This window comes from Ovis canadensis, chromosome 14 (assembly GCF_042477335.2).
Source record: "Ovis canadensis isolate MfBH-ARS-UI-01 breed Bighorn chromosome 14, ARS-UI_OviCan_v2, whole genome shotgun sequence".
Lineage (NCBI taxonomy): Eukaryota > Metazoa > Chordata > Mammalia > Artiodactyla > Bovidae > Ovis > Ovis canadensis.
The window spans coordinates 79,990,494-80,010,652 of NC_091258.1; the positions used below are offsets into that span (position 1 = coordinate 79,990,494).

General features: G+C 50.4%; 1 protein-coding gene and 1 long non-coding RNA gene across 5 annotated transcripts; one reads left to right on the top strand and one right to left on the bottom strand.

The window, feature by feature from the left end:
• Window positions 1-384: 384 nt before the first annotated feature.
• ZNF132 (zinc finger protein 132) lies at window positions 385-10,291 on the bottom strand. 4 transcript variants are annotated; one of them, XR_011248959.1, is made up of 6 exons: window positions 9,885-10,291; window positions 7,363-7,443; window positions 7,039-7,207; window positions 1,430-4,548; window positions 701-780; window positions 385-533 (listed from the first exon to the last, which is right to left on the bottom strand). XR_011248959.1 is itself a non-coding variant. In XM_069552276.1 (4 exons), exons 1-4 carry the CDS (start codon window positions 9,897-9,899, stop codon window positions 2,624-2,626), a joined length of 2,190 nt encoding a protein of 729 aa, XP_069408377.1. In that variant the 5' UTR covers window positions 9,900-10,262; the 3' UTR covers window positions 385-2,623. The 4 variants fall into 4 exon arrangements, 1 of the variants encoding a protein (XP_069408377.1); XR_011248958.1 differs by having other exon boundaries at window positions 385-780; window positions 1,717-4,548; XR_011248957.1 differs by having other exon boundaries at window positions 385-780.
• Window positions 10,292-10,935: 644 nt separating this feature from the next.
• LOC138419422 (uncharacterized) lies at window positions 10,936-19,318 on the top strand. Its single transcript, XR_011248962.1, has 5 exons — window positions 10,936-11,061; window positions 15,752-15,853; window positions 17,472-17,696; window positions 18,462-18,575; window positions 18,838-19,318. It is a non-coding gene; the product is annotated as an uncharacterized lncRNA (long non-coding RNA).
• Window positions 19,319-20,159: the final 841 nt, after the last annotated feature.

Consider the following 20,159-nt stretch of genomic DNA (forward strand, 5'->3'; position numbering starts at 1 on the left):
CTCTTTCAGTATCCTATCATTTTGCCTCTTCATACTGTTCATGGGGTTCTCAAGGCAAAGATACTGAAGTGGTTTACCATTCCCTTCTCCAGTGGACCACACTGGGAATGGCAAACCACTTCAGTATTATGGGGGTAGGTCTGGTCTTTACAAGGATTATATAACAATAATATATCCTGCCTGAAGGCGGTCTCTGGATTAAACCTTCTGGCTAATTCTGTTATCTTAAAATGTAAATTATGGGAGTAGGTCTGGTGAGATCTTTACAACCTCCAGACATTCTTTGGATTCATTGGAGAGTATATAACTCCACTGCTAACACTAGCAAGGGGGTACTCTTTCTATCCCCTTCTGATGTCTATGTCAGAAGCTTTCTCTATCTCCTTTATACTTTAATAAAACTTTATTACACAAAAGCTCTGAGCGATCAAGCCTTGTCACAGGCCCCGGATTGAATTATTCTCCTCCAGAGGCCAAGGATCCCAGGGTCTTTGTGTGATTCAGCAACAAACTCTCACCTTCAACATGGAGGTCTGTATGGAGCAGAGTCAAAGTCTGGCAGGGCCAAATAGGGCCCAGATGTCCAGGCAGGTGGGGTTTAGGGCAGACTGACCAGACTCCTCACCCCACTGACAGGGCGGCATGACCCGTCTCCTGACCTCTCGGCCTGCTTCTCCCCCGTGGCCCCTCCATGGCTCACCTCTGCTGGGTGCCTCTGCACTGCCACTCCTTCTGGCTGAAAAGGTTCCTGGAGTCTCCGCCTCTGATTTTCCTGCCCCCCTAAAAGCGAGCAGTAGCAGCGGTCACTGTCACTCTTGCCTGTGCTTCGTTTCTCTTGGAGCTGCGGTTACTCTGCAGTAACCCTGTTCTTCAGTCCCTCTGCACGTTAAATCTCTGTATTGCACATCAGGTGGAGATGAAATGCATCTACCATGGGGCTCAGGCAAAAGCCTGGCACCCAGTAGGACACCAGGGGAATCTCTGGTGGCCCTGAGGGATGGTCCTTGGCCCAGATCACAGCCCTCTCGGAGCTGACCCTGGGGAGCGAGAAGGTAGGAGACCTCAGGGAAAGACTAGTGCTTACCCCGTCCTGCACTCACCTGAGTGCAGGCACACCCGTCCCAGGCTGTGAGCAGCTGCTGAGCCCTACAGACTTTACTCCCCTGGCAGGACGAAGTCCACAGGCCCCTCCTGCGTGAAACTGACATAGTAGGGTGGTATACTGAATGCTGTGTTCCTCCCACAATACCTAGGTTAAAACCTAACCCACTCAGTGTTCTGTATTTGGAGGTGGGGCCTTTGGGAGGTTGACGAGGTCATGAAGGAAGAACCCTTGTGACTGGGATTAGTGGTCTCTTAAGAGGCCCCCAAGGACCCCCTCTCCTTCCCTGTGAGGACACAGAGGATGGCTGTCAACCAGGATCCTCACCTGACACCAAACATCCTGGCACTGTGATCTTGGATTTTCCGGTCTCCAGGACTGTGAGACATTTCTGTTATTTCTAAGCCTCCCAGTTTACGGTATTTGTTACATCAGGTGGAATGGACTAAGACACGGGAGGCAGACATCCCTCGAGAGAGCACACAACTGGCGGCTGTGAAGGGCCCTTCAGTGTGTGAGTGAGGCCCCTCCTGGTGCACCATACCTCAGGACCCCCGAGTCTGTCCTTATGTCTGTCTTCTGGGGGCTCACATGACCCTGCAGTTGGCTTTTACCTTGCAGTGAAGAAAAACTTCATGGCCTTGAGTCATGTCTGCTTCTTTTGTCGGAACTTTAAAAAACTTGGCATTTAATGATTCTTCTACAATCCATAAGGCTTATTAATATTTCACCAGTATACATGGACACACACACATATATATAGTTTTAGGGACATCCCGCATATTTTGATATGCTGTTTTCATTTTCATTGCAAGTAGTTTCAAATTCTTCTTTTGATTTCATCTTTGACCATGGATTATTTATAAGTGTGATATTCAGTTTCTGAATGAGGGTTTTCCACACATCATTCTGTTCTTGATTTCTTATTGAATTCTGTTACAGCCAAGGTCGATACCGTGTATTATTTCTTTTCCCTTTATCAGGCCTTCTTTTATGGCCCAGAATATGCTCCATTTTGGTAAATGTTCTGTGTGAATGTGAAAAAAAAAGTCTATTCTGTCCTCTTGGACAGGAAGTTCTATAAATATTGATTAGGTCAAGCTGGTTGTAAGTGTTGTCTTCCACGCCTTTACTGATTATCTGGGAGGGTGTGAACATCCCAAAGTATAATTGTGAATTTGTCTATTGCTCCTTGCAGTTCTATCAGTTTTTGCTTCATGTACCCTGAAGTACTGTTAGGTACATTAATGTAGGATGTCATGTGTCTTTATTAATGAATCTCTCAACCAGCATGGGGTCAGTTCATTCCCTGACCCTCTCAGAGGCAACACGCAGCTAGAAAGAGGTTTATGCTCCAGAGGGGAGACAGTGCTATGTAGGTTCCTAGGCCACTCAGAAAGGGCAGGGTGGCTTCTGAAGGCATTTCCACATCAGTGACACACTAGGGAATTTCTCTGCAGTCTGCTGCCTGAAGCTTGATGTGACTGAAGGCCTCCCAGAGACCGTCTCCATCAGCTGCACTCAGCTGTGGACCCTCCTATGCTGCGCAAGGTTGCAGAGGCGGCTGAAGACCTTCCCACAGCGGCCACACTCGTAGGCCCTTTCTCTGGTGTGAACTATCTGGTGTCGGACAAGCGTGGACCTTTCACTAAAGGCTTTCCCACACTGGCTGCACTCGTAGGGCCTTTCCTGTGTGTGCACTCTCTGGTGACGAATGAGGTGAGAGTTACTGCTGAAGGCTCTTCCGCATGCACTGCACTCGTAAGGCCTTTCCCCAGTGTGAACTCTCCAGTGATAGATAAGGCTGGATTTACGGCTAAAGAACTTGCCACATTTAGTGCACTCATAAGGCCTTTCCCCAGTGTGAACTTTCTGATGCTTCGTAAGAATAGACTTTTGGCTAAAGAACTTCCCACATTCATTACACTCATAAGGCCTTTCTCTGGTGTGAACTCTCCAGTGCTCAATGAGACTGGAACTGTGAGCAAAGGCTTTCCCACATTCACTGCACTCGTAAGGCTTTTCCCCAGTGTGAGTTCTCCAGTGCTGAACCAGGCTGGAGTTGCGACTGAAGGCTTTTCTGCACTCACTGCACCTGTAAGGCCTTTGTCCAGTATGTACTTTCTGGTGTTGAATGAGGGTGGAGCTGTTGCTGAAGGTTTTCCCACATTCACCACATGCGAAAGGCCGTTCTCCGGTGTGGACTTTCTGATGGCGAAGGAGGTGAGAACTTTGGCTAAAGTCTCTTCCACATTCATTGCATCCGAAAGGCCGTTCTCCGGTGTGAACCTTCTGGTGCTGAGCAAGGTTGGAGTTGTTGTTAAAAGCTCTCCCACACTCACTGCACTCAAATGGCCGTTCTCCAGTGTGAACTCTCCAGTGCTGCATGAGCGCAGAGCTGCGACTGAAGGCTTTGCCACACTGACTGCACTCATAAGGTTTTATGTGGGTGTGGACTTTCTGGTGCCGAAGGAAATTGGAGCTTTGGCTGAAGGCTCTTCCACATTTGCTGCACTTGAAAGGCCTTTCTCCTGTGTGAACCTTCTCATGCCGAGCGAGGTGTGACCTGTTATTGAAGGCTTTCCCACATTCACTGCATTCGTAAGGCCTTTCTCCTGTGTGGATTCTCTGGTGATGAATAAGGGTGAGTTTGTGGCTGAAAGTTTTCCCACAGTCGCTGCATGCATAATCTTTTACTCCTGTGTGGAATTTCTGATGCTTCCTCAGTTTATATGGGTGACTGAAAGCCTTGCCACACTCTTTACATACATGAGATGTTTCTCCAGTGTGAAACCATTGGTCACTAGTAAGGGCTGATTTCTCCTCTAAGGAATTTTCAACTCTTGGGCATCTAAATGGTGTCTCTTCAGAGTGAGCACTCAGGTGGCTGAGGAGGACAGGAGTCTTCTGGAAAGCTTTCCCACTGTCACTGCAGTTGAAGGGCTTCTGTGAGGACTGGACCTCTAGGAGCTGCCCAGAATTGAAAGGGTGCAGTGAGGCCTCCCTGCCCTTTGTGCTGCTATGTGGCTCCCCACTGCCATCCAAGCTTGGGGGCTGGAGCAGGTCATGGCCGTCTGAGACATCCTGGCCACCTAACCCACATGTAATGGGTTTCTCTGACAGAGAGTCTGTTGAGCTCTTCAAAAACAAGTCCCTGTCTCTGTTCCATTGGAAGGGCTTTTCTCCATTGTACTCTGGATGCTGGTGAAGATTTCCACCAAACCAGAACTCTCTTCCATATGCTAAACATGTGCAGGGAGTCTCTCCAGTATGTCTTTGATGGTTGTCCAGCTGCAAAATGTCTTTCAAGAGTGGCTCACACGTGTCACAGCTGTCAGCCTTCTGCATGGAAGGAGGTACACTGGGAGTTCTGACCTGTGACACCACCTCTCCAGAAGCATTCCTCTCAGAAGGCACCTCCTCATCTTCCACCACAGGCCAACAGCCTGAAAGCCAAGAAATTTCTGGTTAACATGAGTGTTCCACTCAGTGAAAAGGGTGACCTCCTTAGAAATGTGTCACTGATACATACAGGAATGGGCCAAGGGTTTGCCAATAGGCCAGGTGGGGCAGAGTTAGAGTGAAAGGCTCACTGGTGGGACAGGGCCCTCACCAGAGGCAAGAACTCAGAGGCAAAGGACCTGAAAAGACATTTTTCAAAAAAAGATATATATGCACAAATGGACAGAAAGTAAATGAAAAGCAGCTCAACATCATCAGTCATTGTGTGTACAGTGTGTGCTCAGTCGTGTCCAACTCCGTGAATAATTTTTTATTCAGCCATAAAAATGAAAGAAGCATTACTGATATGTTCCATAACATGGATGTACCTCAACAACATTATGCCAAGTAAAAGCCAGTCACAGAAAACACATATGGCATAATTCCATTTGTATAAAATATCTATTAATAGAATAAGCAAATCTGTACAGTCAGAAAGTAGATTAGTGGTTGCCTAGGACTCAGGACAGGTTGAGGGAGGATGAAGAGTGACCGCTAAAGGGTACAGAGTTTCTTTTCAGGTAATGAAAGTGTTCTAAAATTAGAGTATGCTGATATTAGTTTATTGAAAAAGTGAAAGTGAAGTTGCTCAGTTGTGTCGGACTCTTTGCGACCCCATGGACTGTAGCCTACCAGGCTCCTCCATCCATGGGATTTTCCAGGCAAGAGTACTGGAGTGGGTTGCCATTTCCTTCTCAGGAGATCTTCCTGACCCAGGGAATGAACCCAGGTCTCCCACGTTGTAGGCAGACACTATACCATCTGAGCCACCAGAAAAGTCCATTTGTTTATGATTACCCTTAATTTTAAAAAATTTTATTGTTAAGTTCTGCCGTAAAGCAAACTGCCTCAGTTATACATACGTTCTTTTTCATAGTCTTTCCCATTACAGTTCGCTGTGCTACGCAGTAGGACCTAATGTTTATCCATTCTATATATAATAGGTTGTATTTCCTAATTCCAGTCCATCCCTCTCCCAACCCCCAGTGCTGGCAACCACAAGTCTGTGCCCTGTATCTGCGAGACTTTCTCTGCTTTACAGATCTGTTCCTTTGTGTTGTATTTTAGACTCCACATATAAGAGATATCACATGGTACTTGTCTTTCCTCCTTATGACTTACGTCACTTAGTATGATAATCTCTAGGTTCACCCACGTTACTGCAAGTGGCATTGTTTCTTTTTGATGGCTGAGTAGCATTCCGTTGTATACATGCCCCACCTCTTTTCCATTCATCTGTCAATAGAATTCAGGTGGCTTCCGTGTCCTGGCTGTTGTAAATAGTGCTACAGTGAACACTGCAGTAACCTTATCCTTTCAAATTGCTGTTTTCTCTCCAGATATATGCCCAGGAGTGAGACTGCTGGATCATATGGCAGCTCTGGTTTTCATTTTGTCAGGAACCTCCACACCGTTTTCCATAGTGGCTGCACCAATTTACATTCCCATCAACAGTGTAGGAGGGTTCCTTTTTCCACGTGCTGTCTAGCATTTGTTATTTGTAGACTTTTTAATGATGGCTATTCTGACTGGTGTGAGATGACACCTCATTTTAGTTTTCATTTGAATTTCTCTAATAATAAGCAGTGTTGAGCATCTTTTTACATGCTTTTTGGCCATCTGTATGTCTTCTTTGGAGAAATGTCTATTTAGGTCTTCTGCCCATTTTTCAGTGGGGTTATTTTCTTGTTATTGAGTTGTATGAGCTGTTTGTATATTTTGGAAATTAAAACCCTTGTCAATCATATCATTTACAAATATTTTCTCCCAGTTTCTAAGTTGTATTTTCATTTTGCTTATGAAAATGAAAGTTTTTGCTATGCAAAAACTTGTAAGTTTTATTAGGTTCCATTTGTTTGTTTTTATTTCTGTTGCTTTGGGAGACTGACTTAAGAAAACACTGGTACGATTTATGTAAAAGAATATTTTGCCTATGTTCTCTTCAAGGAGTTCTATGGAGTATGGTGAGATTTATACACTGAAAACATGAAAACCCACTAAACAGTACACTTTAGAAGGGTGAACGTTAAAACTGACTTTAGTAAAAGAAAAATAAATAAAAGGGTGAATGTTATGATATCTATCAGTAAAGCCATTAAAAAAAATGTCCTTGGGGAAGGGGCAGAACCTTGGCATGGCCCCACACTAGATCAGCCAGTCAGGCACTGGTCAAGTTGAGCAGAACCCTTCAGGCCAGAATGCCCGACCCCCAACCTCTGCTCCCGCAAGGCCCCTGTGGGACCTAGTAGCTGTTAGGGCTCCTCATGAGGCTGCCCAGGGAGAAATGGGGGTGCACACAGCCCAGGCCCAGCACTCACAGCAGCTACAGCAGGAAACCTGGGTAGGAAGCAGTGTCCCTGGTCCAGCTTGGGGATGGGGAGAAGACAAAAGGCAGATGCTGGCCCCCAGGCCAGGGCAGGGCATGAGGGCCTTACCAAGTGAGGTCACGAGCTCCAAGGTCTCCAGCATCACAGTGTGGTACAGCTGCCTCTGGGCCTCATCGAGGAGCTCCCACTCCTCCCTGGAGAAGTGCATGGCCACCTCCTCAAAGGCCACCAGGCTCCCGCATGAGGAGACAGCGAGGCCAGGTGGCCAATAGGTGGGCTGGAAAACAAACAAAACGGTCCAGCGGGCACATTCAGGCCCTTGATGTGTGACTCAGAGTTCTGCCCCGTGTCCCACTGGCATCTCCTCTCCTCATGACCCCTGTCCATCCTCCCTCCACCCGCCTGCAGCTCATCCCTTCACCAGGCCCTCACCTCTGAGAAGACCACAGATGCTGGCCCCACTGGTGTCCTGCTCTCCTCACAGTCCCACTGGCCACTGTTTCCAGACCAATCCTAATGAGAGAGACAAAAGGAAGGTGGGTAGATGGATGCTGTTTGAGCTCTAAGTTGTCACATGACACCCCTCTCCCTACTAACCAACTTCCCTTGTGTCCTTCAGGTCACACCTTCCAAATCTAAGGAAATCTGGGCTCTCTTTTCTTCCTTAAGCCTCTCTATCAGGCCTCATTCCCTTACCACGTACACATCAATCCTCATACCTCTACTTCCCACATCCCACAATACCACTGTCCCTCTCCCTGGCCACACCACAGGCACGTTCTGCTGTATTCATTTACCAGTATGCACTTAGCTTGCAGAGGCAAGCAGGATCCGATGCTAACCTTGGACTGTCCTTGACTGCAAAAACTTCCCACTAACAGAGAGAGCCATCACCTCTCTAGATAAAGCCTCCCTTCTTGGCTCTGTTGCTCCAACCTTGCACCCCAGAACCAGGAGTAATAATCTCAAACACCCTTTTTCTCTTCCAGCTCTAACCTTATGCATGCTGTCCCTTCACCAGTCATAGCTGTCCTTGCCTTTCCTAATACACAAATCCCTGACCTGCTGTCCCCACTCTTGGTGTGGCAACTCTTAGCTTGGGCTAAGCCTTTTTGTCCCTGATACTACAGCAGCTTAATAAATCCCCCTGGACATAAGGAGGATGGCCACAACTCCCTGTGAGCTGTAGAAAGGTAAAACAATCTAAACTCAGGCCCCACTGTCATCCTACCTTACTTCTGTGTTTTTTCTTTTTTTTTTATTTGGCTGTGCTGTGTCTTAGTTGCATTGTGTGGGATCTTAGTTGTGGCAGGTGGAATCTAGTTCCCTGACCAGGGACTGAACCCAGGTCCCCTGCATTGAGAGCATGGAGTCTTGGCCACTGGACCACCAAGGAAGACCCCGTGCTTCATTTTGTCATCCCAGGTCTACACTCTACTCAGAGGCTTGTTCATCATCCTGAACCCAGCTCACAGCTGCAGACAGTGTACAAGCACAAGCCTCTAGCTGGCAGACATCTCTAGTCTCGACCTGGCATGAAATACACTTGACATCTCAATTTGGCAGTCTCAATGACATTCCAAATAAGATATGGCCAAAACAGTTATTTTCCCTCTGAAATCTACTCCTCGAACCATCTTCCACATCCGAAAAAATATTCAGGGTCAACCATATTTCCCTGCCACACATCAGGAAATCTCAGTTCAGTTCAGTTGCTCAGTCGTGTCCGACTCTTTGCAACCCCATGAACCACAGCACGGCAGGCCTCCTGGTCCATCACCAACTCCTGGAGTTCACCCAAATCCATGTCCATCAACTCAGTAATGCCATCTAACCACCTCATCCTCTGTTGTCCCCTTCTCCCCCTGCCCCCAATCCCTCCCAGCATCAGGGTCTTTTCAAATGAGTCAGCTCTTTGCATCAGGTGGCCAAAGTATTGGGAGTTTCAGCTTCAACATCAGTCCTTCCAATGAACACCCAGGACCGATCTCCTTTAGGATGGACTGGTTGGATCTCCTTGCAGTCCAAGGGACTCTCAAGAGTCTTCTCCAACACCACAGTTCAAAAGCATCAATTCTTCAGTGCTCAGCTTTCTTTATAGTCCAACTCTCACATCCATACAGGACTACCGGAAAAATCATAGTCTTGACTAGACGGACCTTTGTTGGCAAAATAATGTCTCTGCTTTTGAATATGCTATCTAGGTTGGTCATAACTTTCCTTTCAAGGAGTAAGCGTTTTTTAATTTCATGGCTGCAATCACCATCTGCAGTAATTTTGGAGCCCAGAAAAATAAAGTCAGCGACTATTTGCACTGTTTCCCCATCTATTTGTCATGAAGTGATGAGGAAATCTAGTCCACCCTAAAAATTACATCCAGGAGCCAACCACTTCTCCTACCTCACAGGCACCTCCCTGCTCTGGCCACCAAAACCACACACAGGGACTACTGCAGTCACCTCCTCCGTGATCTTCGGGCCTCCAACCTCGCCCCATCTTCCAGTCTCTTCACCCAGCATCCACAGGCTTGTTAAGATCTGATTCAGATCACCTCCTCCTCTGCTGTAAACTTCCCGTGACTTGCACCACACTGAGAACAGAGGCCCAGCACCCCAGCCTCCCTTTCCTGGCCTGTCTCCAGTCCCCCTGCTCTCTCTTTGCACCAGAATAAATGGCAATCTGTCGTTTCCCTCAACACTGTCACCTTATGCCCACCTCCAAGCAACTGGCACATGCTGGTCTCTGCCACGGGCACCTTTCCAGATCTTATCCCATGTGATCCGCCCCACATAACTCCTGGCCTAGGTTCAGGATGCCTGCGGAAAGTGACTCTCAGGGGCCCAGATTCATGTGCAGGCCGAGTTGGGGACGCCACCATTCCCTAACAGACCCCAGGGTCACAAGGGCGGGGATCTCAGCAGGTGAGGACCTGTGTCCTCTCACCTGGCACTCACCTGCCCCGGGTCCATCAGCGACTCTGCAGGACCGGTCACAGCCTGTGGGCTGGGCGGGGCCGTGTCAGGCGGCGGCCGTGACGAGCCTGCGGGCTCACCCGAACCCCCCCACAAACACTGGGAGGGGTGACGCAGGTTGATGGTCGCACTCAGTGCTTCGACCGTCCCCAGTATGAAACGGAAGCTGCCTCCCTGGAACTTGGGACGAAGGCGGGGCGCGGAGAAACCGAGGCTTAGGAAGGAGGGGCGGTGAGCCGAGGGTAAAAGGGAGTGCCAACGTGCGAAGAGGGTCCCAGGACGTCCCCCAGGGGGCCTTCGCCTCAAGTCCCAGGGTGCGTCTCCTGCAGCCCCGCCAGGCACAAAACTAAGACTGCAATGGCGACGCCGGAAGTCCCGCCCCACCCTCTGAGGCCAGGCGAAAACGCCCAAATCCTGACCCTCACTGGCTCCAGGCTCATGGACGTCCATGACGCTTTTTCCTGAGCCTATCGCGGTGCCGCTGAGTCGTTGCCTAGGTGATTAGGCAGGACGCACCGCCGAAGAATTGATGCGTTTGAACTGTGGTGTTGGAGAAGACTCTTGAGAGTCCCTTGGACTGCAAGGAGATCCAACCAGTCCATTCTGAAAGCGATCAGCCCTGGGATTTCTTTGGAAGGAATGATGCTGAAGCTGAAACTCCAGTACTTCGGCCACCTCACGCGAAGAGTTGACTCATTGGAAAAGACTCTGATGCTGGGAGGGATTGGGGGCAGGAGGAGAAGGGGACGACAGAGGATGAGATGGCTGGATGGCATCACGGACTCGATGGACGTGAGTCTGAGTGAACTCCGGGAGTTGGTGATGGACAGGGAGGCCTGGCGTGCTGCGATTCATGGGGTCGCAAAGAGTCGGACACGACTGAGCGACTGAACTGCACTGAACGGAACCGCATCACGGCTCACGCGACATGAACTACACTACCCAGAAGTACCCTCTCCGCGCGTTTACACCAGTATTGACCATTGATAGCCAGGGAGATAGGCGTTTCCGGGACGGCCACGCCTTGGAGGGCGGGACTTCCGGGTTCAGATGGTTGCTTCTCTGTCCTGCTTCTTCGTTGGCCGCGGGCGGATGGACCTAGTTGTTGGACTGTGGCTGGTGTCTAGGGGGCTCCTCCGGCCCGCGGAAACGGGAGTGGGTAGGTTCGACATCCTAGGTGGTCCCACCTGTGCCCTGTATGTCCAGTGACCTCAGCAAACGTCCCCTCTCCCCGGGCTCTTGTGTCCTCGGCTGTCGGGGGACCGCCCGGCGCGGGGTTGTCCTGCGGGTCGTCCGTCAAGGCGCGTCTGTGCCCTTGGCCGACCCGGAGTCGTCGCCCTGTGCGTCCTGTCCGCTTTACGGAGAAGGGCCCCAGGCTTCTAAGCCACCCGTTCCGAGGTCATGACCCAGCATGTAGCTGGACTGCGGGCATGATGAGCGAGCCGGGTGAAGTAGGGTCTCCTGGCCTCCACCTGGGTGGACTCTGAACCCCAGTGCCGCAAGTCCCCGACTGAACCCCAGGCCTCGGTGCTCAGGACACTGGGGCGTTCATAGGTGGAAGCCTGCATTTCAGAGTCCAGTGCAATAAAATGTGCAGGGTGCAGGCGGAGGGATGTGCCTGTGCGAAGACTCGGAGGTGAGACTGCCTGGGAGCATTCGGGAAAGTTTTGCAGTCTCCACCGCGGGGAACCTACAGCGTGAGCGTGGGAGTCCTACCTCTGTTGACGGGCTTTGGATTCTGGGAGCCACAGATTTTCATTAGAATATGGATGGCCATGATCTATTAGGATTCTGAAACTGCGTGAACACAGCGTTGTGGTGGGGGCTGAAAGCAGGCAGCTTCAGGAAGATGCTGCTGCAAATGTTTCTCCGGTGACCTCTCGAGAATAGAAGTATGAGAGGTGGGAGAAAAAATCAGATTCCCGATACGTTTTTCAGAGTGGAGTCGATGGGATTTCCATTTACGAGTGCAGAGTGAATGTAGTGGAGGATAAAGGACTATCCCAAGTGTTACAGATAAAGAATGAGATGGAGAGCGGAGGTTGGCAGGAGTATGTTTGGCAGAAGAATAGCAGTTGGATTATGTGGGAGTAGAGTCTGAGTTGAATGGAGAGCTCCAGGTGGAGCTCACCCGCGTGCCCGTGAACAAACAAATTTCCATTTGGCTTCCTGATGTCTAGACTGTCCTGCCCTGGTGGCCTGGACCAGGGACTGTCCTGAGATGGGATTTTGGAAGGGAAATCTCAGCTTGTGGTTCCAGATGGGCCCTGAGATGAGTGTTGGATGTCCAGATGAAGGACCAGTAGCTGAGTGGAGGATGTGGGAAAGAGAAACTGTCCAAACTCCGGTGGATGTGGGGACAGTGCACACCCAGGAGGAGGGCCCACACCCTCAGAGATGAAAGGGTGAGCAGGGGGGTCAGGGGATGGGGTTTTGGAGATGTAAGGGGAGATATGGGCAGGACAGAGACGGGGGCACGGGTCCAGTGCCCAGTGCTTAGATCACATTCTTGTGCCCCTTGCCTGGTGTTGGAGGACTTTTGAGGACAAGAGCATGTGCCTTTTTTGGGGGGAAGAAGTAGGTCTCCTTGGTGAGGCCAGGGAGGCCTCTGCTGGGATGTGGTGCTGTCTTCACCGTCAGGCTGCCGTCTTCCCCAGGAGAGGCGCCGGGGCCCTCGTGCTGGCTGTGTCCGGCTGCTCCTCCTCCCAGACCACTGTGTAGACAACCGCAGCGCTGTTTGCCTTGGGACCTTGATAGCCCTGGTCCAAGATCAAAAGCGTCACAGCCTGAGTAGCCGCAGATCATTCGCCTTGGTTGTTTCCTGATCGGGTGGCCCGGCCCGGGCCTGTGACGTTTCCCTCGCTCTGTCTCCTGTCCTGGCAGCACGTGGGGGCCCCGCTTCATTGTCATGTCCAGGCTTCTCGTCGAGGTGGCTTCTGTGGTTGCAGACCACGGGCTGTAGAGAGTGGGGCCTTCAGCAGTTGTGCACGGGTTTAGTTGCCCCGAGAAATAGAAGATCCTCCTGGACCAGGGATTGAACCCATGCCTCCTGCATTGGCAGGCAGGCTCTCAACCACTGGACCAGCAGGGAGGCCTGGCAAGTTTATGTTTAACTCCTTGGAAGCTCCCAAACCATTTCCCAAAGAGTCTGTGCGTTTTTATATTCCCAGCAGCACTGTAGGGCTGTTCCAGTTTTTCCACCTTGCCGACACCAAGACAACTTGGTGCCGTCATCCTAGTGGCTATGGAATGGCATCTCAATGGCTTTTTAAAAAATCATGGCAGAATATACACAAAACTTATCATTTTAACCATTTTAAGTGTATGGTTCAGTGGCATTAAGTAAATTCAGTTGTGCCACTTTAACCCGTATACTTCTTCAGAACATTTTTATTATCTTGAACTGAAACTCTTTACCCTTGAAGCGGTCGTCTCATTGGGCTTTTGATCTACATTTTTCTCATGAACAATGGTATTTTCATGTTCGTGTTAACAGTCTGTTTTCTTTGATGGAACATCTATTCAGATCTTTTCCTTATTTCTAATTGGGTTGTCTTTTTATCGTTGAGCCATAAAGTTCTTCATAGATTCTGTGTTTAGAATCCATACGTAAGTATTTTCTAAGTATTTTTTCTCAGTCTGTGGCTCATTTTTTTTTAACTTTTATTTTATTTATTTGTGTTTTTATTTAAAAAAAAACTTTTTATTTTGTATTGGGGTGTAGCCAGTTAACAGACATTGTTGTGATAGTTTCAGGTGAACTGTGAAGGGACTCAGCCATGCATATACATATCTCCCTTACTACCCCCGCCAAACTCCCCTCCAATCCAGGCTGTGTGTTGATCTTTTAATTTTCTGAATGGTGTCTTTTTAGAAAAAAATTTGTTTATCTGGCTGTGCCGGGTGTTCACTGTGGCATGTGGGATCTAGTTCCCCTACCAGAGGTCAAACGCAGGCCCCCTGCATGGGGAGCGCAGAGTCTTAGCCACTGGGCCAGCAGGAAAGTCTCTTAATGATGTGTTTTGAAGAGCAAAATTTTACATTTTGATGTTAAATTTTACACTCATTGTCTAATATATTAGTTTTTCTATTTATATATTGTCTTTGTGTCATACCTAAAAAATTATTTGCCTAGCCAAAAGTAAAAAAGTTCTCCTTTGTTTTCTTCTATAAATTTTATAGGCTTAGCTCTTCCATTTATGATCTTTTTCATGGTAACTTTTATGTATAGTTGAGATAAGGGTTTGAATTTTTTTTTTTGCATGTGAATGTCTAGTTTTCCCAGAACCATTTGCTGAAAAGGCCATCTTTCCACATTATACTTCTGTTGGAAATCAGTTAAGGGTATTTTGGTCTCTTAAATCTATTGATCTATATGTCTGTCCTTACGACAGGACCACACTGTCTTGATTACCTTGGCTTTATAGAAATTTTGAAGTTTAATAAGGAAAGTGCAACTTTGTTTCCTGGCACAGTTGTTTTCCCTGTTTTGTTCTGCATGTCTGTGAATTTAGGGTCAGCCTGTTAGTTTCTGCTCAGAATGTCGGCTGTGGTTTTGATAGGGATTGCACACTCAGACCCAGTGGACCTGGATTTGTTCTGGCACCACCAGTGAAACATGGGTGTTCCATGAAGTGCACAGAGCCTGGGTGGGGAGGGTAACAGGCAGGGGAAAGGCTTCTCCCAGGAGTGGGAGGCAGTGCCATGAGGCCTCGCTGACCACAGCTGACCGCTCTGGTACAGGGAGCTGAGCCCACCCTTTGCTCAGAAGCCTGAGGCCCCAAGGCACACCTGACTGCAGCTCTGATCGCAAGCCCCCCGTCAGCGGAAGGGAAGGTCTGAGTTCAGGGGATGCACTGACGCCTCGGAACGCTGGGGAGAGCTCAGACAGACAGGCCCCGAGCTTGGCTTACCACAGGCCTGCAGGAGTGTCAGCTTCAGGTCGATGACAGGGAGGGAGCGGAGAGGCGTCCTGAGAGCGTCTGCAGCATGTTCTGCAGCGAACCCTGGGCCCCGTGCCTTCCTGTCTGGGGACCCCTGGGCTCCTGGTTTGCCTTTTGTCCTGAGTCACAAATGATAGCCCAGAAACCAGCTTTATATATAGCTCTCTCTCTATATATAGCAAGAATGGAGCTCTTACATAAACCTTGAAGTTTTGAGGGGAATAGTCTTGAACCTTTATAAAATCCAAAAGCTCCATGTAAAACATGGATCTCTCACTCCTCTTGGAAAAGCAGTGAATGGGACCACCAAATGTGGACCCCACCATCCCTGCCCCTGTTCTGGGCCCCGACTCAGTGGAAACTAGCAGATGACGAGGGCAGGTGCCCCCAGGCTCACCTGCAGTGCGCCTGGGCCCCTGAGATCCTGGCTGCAGACCTCTCAGCCCCAGGGCTGCTGCCTTGTGATGGCCTTGCCGGAAGCAAGCCCAGGGAGGCCGAGGAGGCCGCCTGCCTACAGACTGTCGTCCGGCCGTGAGCAGCATGCCGCGGCTCACACCTGTTCTCAGGTGGCCTCTGCACCCATTCTCAGGACAAGGTGAGCCTGCGCGGCACCTCCCTGCCAAGCTGAGCCCCCCTCTCGCCCAGGGCTCTGCCAGCAAGTGTGGCAAGCGTGACACACCACAGCCCTCCTGAGCTCAAGCCTAGTGTGTCCACACTCGTGTGGGATCTTAGTTGGCACACCAGGGCTGGAACCTGTGTCCCCTGCATGGAAGCACGGAGTATTAACTGCTGGTGTGTGTGTGTGTGTGTGTGTGTGCACGTGTCACGCTCTATCATATCCAATTCTTTGTGACCTCAAGGACTGTAGCCTGAGGCTTCTCTGTGGGTTGCCATTTCCTTCTCCAGGGGATCTTCCTGGGCTAGGGATCGAGCCCGCATCTCCCGCATTGGAGGCGGATTCTTTACCATCTGAGCCACCGGGGAAGCATTGGCTGCTGGACCACCAGAGTGAGTGTGTGTGTATGCGTGTACACACCAATCGAACCCGCATCGCTTACCTCTCTTGCATTGGCAGGTGGATTCTTTACCCCTGGCGCCGCCTGGGAAGCATTAACTGCTGGAACACCAGGGAAATCCCTAAACTTTATTTTTTTTAACATGGACATTCTTTATTTCTGGCCAGTGCACCCTGTTCTTTCCTCTACTTTCTTCAGTTTAACTCTGAATTGGCAATAAGGAATTTAAATCTGAATTTTGCAATAAGGAGTTCATGATCTGAACCACAGTCAGTTCTCAGCCTTGTTTTTGCTGACTGAATAGAACTTCTCCATCTTCAGCGGCAAAGGATATAATCAGTTAGATTCCAGTGTTGACCATCTGGTGATGCCCACGTGTAGAGGCCTCTCTCTCGTGTTGCTGTGTGATGACCAATGTGTTCTCTTGGCAAAACTCTGTTAGCCTTTGCCCTGCTTTATTCTATTCTCCAAGGCCAGGCTTGCCTGCTACTCTGGGTATTTCTTGACTTCCTATTTTGACTTCCGTCTGTGCTATCTTTTTTAGTTAGCATAGAAATCAAGTTAAGTCATATATAAGCAAGAATGACTTCCCTAGCCATCAGTATGTGAACGTTTCTTCCTTTAACATCTACCAGAATAAAAAATGCACGCATTCTTGATGTAACAAGTAGCCAAGTAGGCAATGCTTAACTTTTGTGTAAGTACACTTAGGGTAAGGGGGCTTCCCAGGTGGCTCAGTGGGTCAACAATCTGTGTGCAACGCAGGAGACGCTGGTTTGATTCCTGGGTCAGGACGATCCCCTGGAGGAGGATATGGCAATCCACTCCAGTATTCTTGCCTGGAGAATCCCGTGGACGGAGGAGCCTGGCGGGCCACAGTCCATAGGGTCGCAAAGAGTCCGACAGGACTGAAGCGACTGAGCATGCGTGGTAAGCAGACTGAAGCGCCATTCCCACCGAAGATGTGGAGGACTTAGCACCCAGAACATGTTGTTACAGGCAAGTGGAAGTGAAGCCGCTCAGTCGTGTCTGACTCTTTGCGACCCCGTGGACTGTAGCCTCCCAGGCTCCTCAGTCCATGGAATTTTCCAGGCAAGAGTACTGGAGGGGGTTGCCATTTCCTTCTCCAGGGGATCTTCTCAACCCAGGGATCGAACCCGGGTCTCCCGCGTTCCAGGCGACGCTTTACCCTCTGAGCCCCCAGGGAAGCCCTACGTTTAGATGGTAGGTGGGAATAAGGTTGATGATCAGCTGACTTTAGGACATGGAGATCATTCTGGATTGTCTGAGGTTGGCAGGGTGGGAGGAAACCTCATAATAACAAGGGTCCTTATAGGGGAAGAGGGTCCTTATAGAGATGGAGAGAGACCAAGTCAGAGTGATGTCATGTGAGAAAAACTCTAGTTGCCGTTGCTGGCTTTGAAGACAGAAAAAGCCAGGAACCAAGGAATGCTGGCGGACCCTGGAGTCTGGAACGGGCAAGGAAACCCCTTTTGCCCCAGAAGCCATGCAGCCCTGCTGAGGCCTTGGTTTTAGAGCAGCTGACATGAGTGTCAGACCTAGGACATTCTTAGATTTAAAATATCTTGTTGTGTTTTTCTGCTTTCAAGGGCTCATGTGGTTATACTAGACAAATATTCCCATCTGTGGGCCACGGCAGGTAGCATGCTAACAGGTTGCAGGCAGTAGGGTGCGGGCGTTCTTGGAGAGCCGCGGTTCTGCCGACCACACCGAACTCACTGGCTATTGCGCGTGCTCAGTCACTCAGTCGTGTCTGACTCTTGCGACCCCACGGACTGCAGCCCTCCAGTCTCCTCTGTCCAGGGACTCTCCAGGTAAGAATACTGGGGTGGGCTGCCACCTCCTCCTCCCGGCTGTCTTCCTGACACAGGGGTTGAGCCCACCTGCACCTGCAGGCGGATTCTTTACCACTGCGCTGTTGGGGAAGCTTTCTAGGTTCTCATGGCATTAGATGCTGTAAAATAAGCGCTGCGCCTCCCCTGGCAGTCCAGTGGTTAGAACTCTGCACTTCCCACCGCAGGGGTCTGGGTTCCATCCCTGGTTAGGGAGATAAGATTCCCTCCTGCCGTGCAAGGCAGCCAAACAATAAAACAGATGCAGAAATTACAAACGCAGAAGTTTCCACGAAGAAATCCGAAGGTCTAGCTCCTCCAGGAAGTACACACCCAACAAAAGACCCTGAAGCTGTGTTCACCTTTCCCGCTTTCCTTTCTTCTCACCTGTGCCCCTGTGTCCTGAGGCTGGACAGCCATGAAGGCCGTGACTGCTGAGGCCACCAGGAACCCAGCCTGGGCAACAGGAGCCTCCCTGCTTTTGCTGGCGGGGTGACAGCTCTCAGGAATATGGCTCAGAAGACTGCAGGCTTCAGGACAACTTAGCTGCTCAGTGACCTTGAGCGTGGGGTTAACAGATAAGAGTTTGGCCCCTGTAGGTCTCACAGCCTGTGCCCTTGCGTACTGGGCTCTGGCATCCCCTGTTGGCTGTTCCCTGTGCCCCACCATTCCCCATCTACGTAGAGGGGACCTGCCCTGTCTGCCTGGAGTGGTGATTACAGGGATCTGGTTTTTCTGGCCTGGCAGAGAAAGATGGCTCATCTCCAGCTGGTGGCCACGCTAAGATGCGCCTGGTTTGAGGGACCTGCTTCCTTATTCTCAGGACCGCTGTACCTCTCAAATCCAGTGATTACACCTCAGGTAAGCTCTGGGCACACAGGTGACTCAGATCCTGGCCACAGTGCTTTCCCTGGAGGGCTTGAAGTCACCAGACCCTTTGGACCACAAGAGGACAGAGTGCCTCCCCTGCCCTCCCACTCTGTCCCCAGAGGCACGTGGACATTGCTGTCACCACTGAGAATCTGACCCCTCAGCAACCTGGCCATGACCCATTTCTTTTCTGGCTCCTGGGCCACAGCCCTGGCTCCAAGGTGATGTAACCCTTTCGGCTTTATTGTCACAGAGTCTGGAGGAGTTGGAAGGGAGTTGCCCCCGGGACATTCCAGTTGCCCCCAGCAGAGTGAGTCTGTTCAAGAAGCAGGGAAGCTCCCCCGGCGCTGCCAGGAGACCTCCGTGGGGCCCTCGGCCAGAGAGGGTCAATTCCCAGCTCCTGTGCACTTAGGGCCTAACAAGTTCCGACTCTTCGCCACCCCATGTCCATAGAATTTTTCAGACAATACTAGAGTGGGTTGCCATTTCCTTCTCCAGGGGATCTTCGTAACCCAGGGATCGAAACAGTGCCTCCTGCGTTGGCAGGCAGATTCTTTACCACTGAGTCACCTGGGAAGCCCCATGTTGTGTCCCATAGCTATGTCTTTCTTTTAAAGGTTCTGTTTAAAAGAACCCCTCTGTCCAGTTTCAGAGGGATCAGCATGTGCAAAGGCTTGGAGGAGGGTATGCAGGACACCTGAAGTCCTTTACCATAAAGTCCCAAGGGAGAAAGATTCATGTTCGGCCTTTATCCTAGGGGGGATGGGGGTGGGGCACGAGTTGGGGAGACATGATTGGAGGAGTGACTCGATCTGACAAGAATCCCTTTGAGGACTTCCCCAGTGGTCCAGTGGTTAAGCGCCCACCTTGTAGTGTAGGGGATGCAAGTTTGATCCCTGGATAGGAAAATAGGATCCCTCATGCCGAGATGCAAATAAGCCTGAGTGCCACAACTGCTGAGCCCACCTGCTCTGGAGCCCGCCAGCAACAGGGAAGATCCCGTATGCCTCAGATAAGACCTGGCACAGCCAAATAAATACATTTTAAAAAAGAACATCTGTTTGACATCCACGCGGAGAAGGGCGGGGGACTGGGCGAAGGTGGGGGGATGGGCCCTCGAGCCCCTACCTGTGACACATTTGGGCCAGGCCCTTCGGTTCAGCTGCCGCTTCCTGGTCAGCAGAATCATGTCCCCCACCAACGATGTCTGCAGACTCCTAACCTGCCCAAGGGCCACCACGAGGCCTGGAGTGGAGGAGGGTTGCCATCTGTACCAGTGGGGTCAGTCTCACAGTCCAGGACCACCACACGGACCCAGAAAGCTGGAGAGCCCACCCCAGTGACACCTGTGTACACATCTTCAAAGACATCTGGTTGTAGGTGGAAGCCATGTACCCGGGGACGTGGCGGGGAGGCTCCCGGTTCAGCCCTAGCCTCCACCAACACCAAAGGCAGCTGAAGTGGGGGTACATGTAGAGCCCCTCCCCAGTGCAGAGAAGCCCCAGGGAAGCCTCATGACACGTCCACCAGCACCTTGACAGTGCTGAGGCCGATGGTAAAAGGTCAAAGAATGGG